Here is a 7,042-nt window from a genome sequence, read left to right as displayed (position 1 = left end):
ATTTCTTTAATGGGATTATTTATCAGACTATTAGAGTCAGTTTTGGTGAGACAACATCCTATAAGTCGTAATCAACGATGTTCTGCCCTTAAATGTAACAATGATCGAACTCACTTTTGACCATAGTTTGACAATTGTGTCTATACCAGTTCGGAAAAGTTAATGCATATCTCAGACCATGATGATTTAACCTGCTATTGACAAAATTAGTTAATACCTGTAAAATCGCATACTTTTTTCTTTCATCGGCTCACTCCGACTTTGTTTGAGCTAGGGCGCCACCAAGCGCTACCTCAGTCATCGGTATGTGGCCGAGATATATTGCCTCTGCTGAGTCTGCATGGGCAAATAATGTCGTGCAAAATAACCACATCAATCAATGACCATTACCCAAGGTTGCTTACCGTCTACCATGCACGTGGTTGCAGCCATGTTGCTTTCAATTATAATGTAGAAATGCACCGCTTGTGAATCGATTTAAGCATGTTAGTCTCCTCGAGCACAGTCGTTCATGTAAAAGTTGTATTTCAGTTTGGCGAATTATTCACTTTTAGGAGGTGTTGAACAGTTCAAACAGCTAGGTTTTTTTATTGTCACTTATTAGCTATTGGTATAACGTTTCATAATATCTTGTGCAATTAAGCGTTGTTGGTTGTGAGTTGTTTTGTTCCTATTCGTACGTCTTCTGTTTGTCCGTTTATCTTGTCTCTGTCTGTCCACAGGCTGATAACTACAAGCCTCAGCTTATCAAATCGCCCTCCATACTGTTCCTTTTCTTTGACTTTATAAATCTTAAACTAATCTGCTTGCTATTACGCATTCTGTAATGCTGTGTTTTTGAAAGTATGGAAAAAAAAATGTGAACTGAATTGAAACATATTAATCCATCATGAATAGCTAATAGATAGTGCAGCCATCTTGAATTTCACCCACTAATATCAATGTTACCAAACCGAGGCTGGAAGAACAACATAGTCTGGTTCCTATTTGCAAAGTGATTATAAGTGTTTATTGTTGCTATTCGATACGAGGAGTATGACCAAGATGGAGGCAGCACGATAAAGGTCGACCTATACCTATGCTCGGTGATAATGTGAACATGGCCCGTGTATGATTATCTACAGTGGTTTCCTCATTACCTAGTCTTATATAGGAGTCTTCCTCTGTACACAGATACAATACGAAAGAGTAAAGACCACAACGCCTACCTCATTACCCTACTTGTTTGACTACACCAGTAGCCCTAACTGTTGGGATCAATATTGTTCTTGCTTCATTATTATACGGTCATGTACACCTCTATGTCTATACCATCCTTTGGCCACGGTGGGGACACGGGTAATTAGATTGTTAAGCTAGCGATCCGGCCGTCGGATCCATAACCACATCGACTTATGTTGAAGTTAGTGATGCACATTTTGTGTGTACGTGTGTGTGTGTTTCATTTGGAATTTCTATTTTTATCTCGTGCTTGTATACTCGTTGAAAGCCTGTTCGGAAACTTAAGGATTGAGTCGTGGTGCCTTAAAATGGTGGACACTAATAATTGTGTAAGGTATACAATTATGCTGTGCAAGAAAAAGCCTACAAGAAAGACTCTCCTAGAGGGTTGAAACGTCAGGCCATTTACTGTTTGTGCATTTAAACCATCAGTCCTTTTGGTTGGTAGTTGTTTGCAACAGATAATTTTATTTAAAAAAAAAAAAAATAGTTGTGGCTTTAGTCATCTGACGCGTCGGTTGCTTCCTTAACTGCTCCACTGTTGACAATTCACTGATGTTCTGAGGGGAGCACATCCCATAAACAGTTTATGTACGTCATGAAAACTTTGTTGAGCTTTTGGATTCGGTGAAACCAGGTATAGTATTTCGATGCCAGCTATCTACAGCTTTTGGTCTCACCGTGTGTGTCCATTGACTCCCAGTAGCTGCAACACTCATCCCCATTGTGATGTGAAGATTGTGTTGTTTCGTTCGATCTCACAGAGTCGTGTGTGACGTCACACTGTGTCGTGACCGGGGGGCTACTCATCATGTTGTTTGATGCCCCTGGGGATGGTGGATGTCAAGAGAAGTCCATGGTGGTGTATAGATAGACACACCTACTCACGTGGACTTCCTTAATCTTGTATAGTGATGGATGGTGTGGTGTGTATACACGTATCACACTTGCAGTAAGAGGTAGCAACCATAGCGTACAGTAACAAGCGATATCATTCACTCTTCGTACTGTGCGACCAACCTCGTCAAATTGGTGCTGAATTTAACTACGATATCGTGCATAGTGTAGCATTCAGAGTGATACCACTCACCCGTACAAACGCACCGCAGCTACCCGAGGGCGACATCGCGTGGCAAGCCAGACCTTTTCACCGATCGGCAGGGCTTTCTACAATCGGTTGTTATTAAGACACGTTTCAGGTTGCTCGAGGTATTCATTCAAACCCGACTGGGACTAGTGATCGTGTGACGGACATAAAGGTCACACGGTGAGGCGCAAGAGTTTTGACTGGTCGTCGCTGAGAGGAGTTGATGTGGGGACCTTATAGGTTGGGGGCATGAGCCTCAAGGGACATTTTCATCAACGCCGATTGGATGAGATTGCGTTTCATTGCACTGCCCAATTTCTCGAAAGGTTTTATTTATATTAAACAGTACTGTCCAGTACTTCGTTCTGATTAAATCGCGATACAAAGAAGAACATAATATTCACAGATGACTTCATCTTAGGTGGTTATAGCATTTTCCCCTTAAAGCGCAGAACGTCAACTGAACCCACTCGAATTGTTGCACAAATCATCACCAATTGAAGTGGTTTGGTCCTTGCTCCATGATAAAAAAAAAACCAACTCATTGATGCTGTACGGTCATCATTTGGATTTTTTGACATTTTCATGTGTTTGATCGCAGGATTTAAGGCAGTTCAAGATATCGCTTTACTGTAACTTGAGACTTCAGAGTCGATGCACTTGTGACATGCCTGCAACCTAATGGTAACTCAAGACACAAACTGCAACATGTTGGTCCCTCCTAGCTTCTTCATTTAACCCTGAGGGTCTGAAGCATTGCGTACTTGAGTAAACCTGGCACACTCGTCGGAAGCAGTCATCGAGGAGGGAGAAAAAGGGGGACATCATTGTGTGTTCAGCTCATGGTGTTATTGCGAGTAAAACCCAAAAGGTGTATACATTGTGTGAGTGGTTCGTGGTGCTGATCATGTCTATCCGCCCCGTCGAGTCGAAATCAGGCACGGTAGTCGTGTAATAAACCGAAAATTGAATAACAGCCCGAAGTAAGGGATGACACTCGGCGTCAACATTTAGCAGTATGGACTGGACTGCCACCGTGCATAAACCAGCTCGTTCTTCCACTCGACGTTCATCAGCTGCAAAGAGTCGTCTAGGCGAGAGTTCCTCCTTATCGTCGATGGGTTATACCCCAGTAATATCGCCGGTCGTTCAGCGTAACTCTATACCGAGATATACAGTCCAGAGCAACTGAAACCACATTGCGTATAATATGCAAAGCTGGACTTGATAGCACCGTGCAAATAAAAATGAGCAAACTCGGCCAAATTAAGTTGGAATACGCTTGCTGATGATTACAATCGTCCGGTGGGGAAGACATTGTTAAATCTTGGCTGGAAAAGAGATTTATTTCTGAAGATTTTGTTTTCTATTTACAGACTAAAAAAAACCTGGCAATATGCATTCACGTTGGTTTCAGCCACTGGTCCGGATCGCCGTTTGTGACTTTTTAGTCCTTCAAATGCTCTTGAGTGCCCGGGACATAACGGCACAGGGCACCACGGCGGCACAGCCGACGACGGGGCCACCCCGCAACAAGACGCCCATCTACATTGCGGGTTTCTTTCCCTTCGAAGACTATTTTAACAGCGTGATGGTGAACTCCACACAGATTGCCATAGACCACGTGAATGAATTCGAGGGACTGTTAGCAGACTACGAGTTGAAGATGATATGGGCATGGGCTCAGGTAAGTCACGAGCAAACACCTTTCACTTGTGCATTTATTTATTAACCTCCATGTGTTTAAAGGCAGTGGACACTATTGGTAATTACTCAAAATAATTATTAGTGTAAAACCTTTCTTGGTGACGAGTAATGGGGAGAGGTTGATGGTATAAAACATTCTGAGAAATAGCTCCCTCGGAAGTGCCACAGTTTTCGAGAAAGAAGTAATTTTCCACGAATTTAATTTCGAGGCCTCAAGTTAAGAACTTGAGGGAGAGGTTGATGGTATAAAACATTCTGAGAAATGGCTCCCTCGGAAGTGCCATAGTTTTCGAGAAAGAAGTAATTTTCCACGAATTTGATTTCGAGGCTTCAAGTTTAGAACTTGAGGTCTCGAATCATATCTAAACGCACACATCTTCGTGTGACAAGGGTGTTTTTTCTTTCATTATTATCTCGCAAATTCGATGACCGATTGAGCTCAAATTTTCACAGGTTTGTTATTTTATGCATATGTTGAGATACACCAACTGTGAAGGCTAGTCTTTGACAATTACCAATAGTGTCCACTGCCTTTAAAGTTTATTATGTATTTCTGATAATAAACCAAGAATGCGTGTTAAATAAAGTTAATCACTGTTGCTCGTAGGCCTGATGAAGGATGCCCGTATATGCCAGAAACACAAGGGTTAAATTCTCTTCCATGTTCGCGTAGTGATTACTTCGTTGGAAGAAACCCCTCAGAATAATCTAAATACGCTTACAATTTCTTTTAAAACAAAAATCCGAGTTCGTTCTGAAGTCGCAGTATTTCGAGTACTGTGGTTTTGGGGTGCGTGGTTATACGATTATGATAGCATTACTTATGTCCCATTTCCTACATGAATGGATTCAAACTTTCTACTAGCCTGAGCAGCATCTACCAACATATTCCAGCATTCTCCTGAAGACGATCAGAGCATACTGATCGAAATGTTGAGTTGTTAACTTCAGTTCTTTTTAGAACCAACACTACTTTTAAACGATTACACATGGGTGCTACTGCAAACCTCACCTAACTATACTTGTTACCTACTTCATCAATTTAATCACTCCATTTATTATACATAAGTAGATATTTCTTCTCAGTTGAACCTAACTTCATTAGATTCCTGGTCAAATTGAAAAGGCTGTGATAGACCATTAAATATGAGAGACTGCCAATAAAAAGCATCATGTGTACGGGAGCGACGCAAACCGCCGTACATAATCCATTTACTGGAGAACCAGTTCTTATAAGTCGGCAATGCACATCGCGGGAAAGATCTACGCGGCAAATGTTTTACCGCTGTTTATAAAACATTCGGTTCATCACTCAACTCGATTTACATTTCATAAAGAAAGCACGCTAAATGCAACTATTTCATGACTATGATTTCACGGTCGCGTTGTTGTTGTAGAGAAAGTCTCTACAATCACGCTTCATGTTCAAATATGATTCGACTCTCCTGCAATACAATAAAATAAAAAAACAGGTGTGATTTCACGAATTGTTCACTAAAAAAACCGCTAAATGCCCATTTTCATTACTCTGATTTCTCAGTTGCGTTGTTGTTGTATAGCGGCACGCTTTTATGTTCGATATATAGCCGACTCTTCTGCAATGAAAAATATATATATAAAACAAAACAGGTGGGATTTCATGAATTGTTTTTACGCTATGGTTTTTGAGATCATTTTAAAGCGGGGGACCACACACAGAACGGGTTATATCGTCATATCACGAAGAAAGGCGTATCAACAGTTTTACCTGAAAAGGGGCGTATGCAATTAATGCGTACAAAATTGAGTTTCAGGAAAATTGAGTGTGAAAGTTTGATCGGTTTTTCGGTAAATGTTGTGATCAACATGTTATCTCTAATCCGTATACCGTATTGTGGATACGGAGGACGGGTTGAGAAAATTGACGTAACTGCAGCGAAATAATGGGATATTAACAGCATCGCCTAGTCTGATCGAGGGCAATGATGGGATTCGAACCAGCATACAGCTGACGCGCTCAGTGCTCTAGAACCTAGACATACTCTATATAGACCGCGGAGCGTCTACGGTTCGAGTCCCAGCCAACGTACACTTGAAAACACAGACATTCCAATGCATATTGCAATAACGAAGGTTTTGTGGTTAATTTACCTGCAGTAATGGTCTTTTATACCTAATTAAGAAAAAACGCATTTACCTTCACATGATTAGTTCGGCATGATGGGTTAATTACTTCGTCTTGTCAGTAATTGTAAGTTAATTTAAATTTTCTTGAAATTGCAATAACTATATATTCGGTTATTGTCCACTAACCCACTAATTATGATGATAATAGACATTTATTTAATTGAGCCGTAATGATGCACGGAGGTTATGGTCAATGTCAGTGCACACAACTGAATTTGTCTTTCTCACCTAATGCGAAGGGAGGGTCGAATTGGCGGCTGCATCTCCCAACGGTTGCTATGTAATAATAATAATAATAATAATAATAATATGAAACATTTATATAGCGCTCTACGGAGAACAGAGCGCTTTACATGAGACTATGACAACAAAACAAAAGAAAAACAAACAAACTAGGATGGGTGGGGAAAACGAAATGTCTTGAGGAGGCTTTTGAATACAGGCAATGAGATCGCCTCTCGCAGACCCGCGGGGAGCTCATTCCATAGGCGAGGGGCGGCTATGGAGAATGAGCTATCCCCAGCTTTCCGTCTAGTTCTAGGAATGGAAAGCCGGTTTTTGATCAGCTGATGAGCGGAGTCGTTGCCTGTAATCATCAGCAGTATTGGAGTTTTGGGAATGAACAAGTTTAACCAGATATGATGGAGATTGGGTGTGGAGGATTTTGTAAACATGAGTGAAAATTTTGAAGTTGATACGTTCTTTAACAGGGAGCCAATGCAGCGATGCAATCAGGCCGGCAGAAGGCTGGTCACGGCCACACGCAAACACTATCCGAGCGGCCTTGTTTTGTAGACGCTGGTGTCGAGCGAGGTCATTTTCGCGGGCACCTACCAAAAGAGAGTTGGCATAGTCAAGACG

General features: G+C 41.4%; 1 protein-coding gene across 1 annotated transcript in view; it reads left to right on the top strand.

The window, feature by feature from the left end:
* Positions 1 to 3,767: 3,767 nt before the first annotated feature.
* LOC117303313 (gamma-aminobutyric acid type B receptor subunit 2-like) overlaps positions 3,768 to 7,042 on the top strand; it is a 58,417-nt gene continuing 55,142 nt past the window's right edge. The window contains exon 1 of the mRNA XM_033787480.1: positions 3,768 to 3,995. Coding sequence (XP_033643371.1) covers positions 3,768 to 3,995 — 228 coding nt within the window. The remainder of the gene's footprint in view (positions 3,996 to 7,042) is intronic.

This window comes from Asterias rubens, chromosome 19, assembly GCF_902459465.1.
Source record: "Asterias rubens chromosome 19, eAstRub1.3, whole genome shotgun sequence".
Classification (NCBI taxonomy): Eukaryota; Metazoa; Echinodermata; class Asteroidea; order Forcipulatida; family Asteriidae; genus Asterias; species Asterias rubens.
Note: the sequence above shows the minus strand (reverse complement) of the source record. Positions and strands in the feature narration are given on the sequence as shown.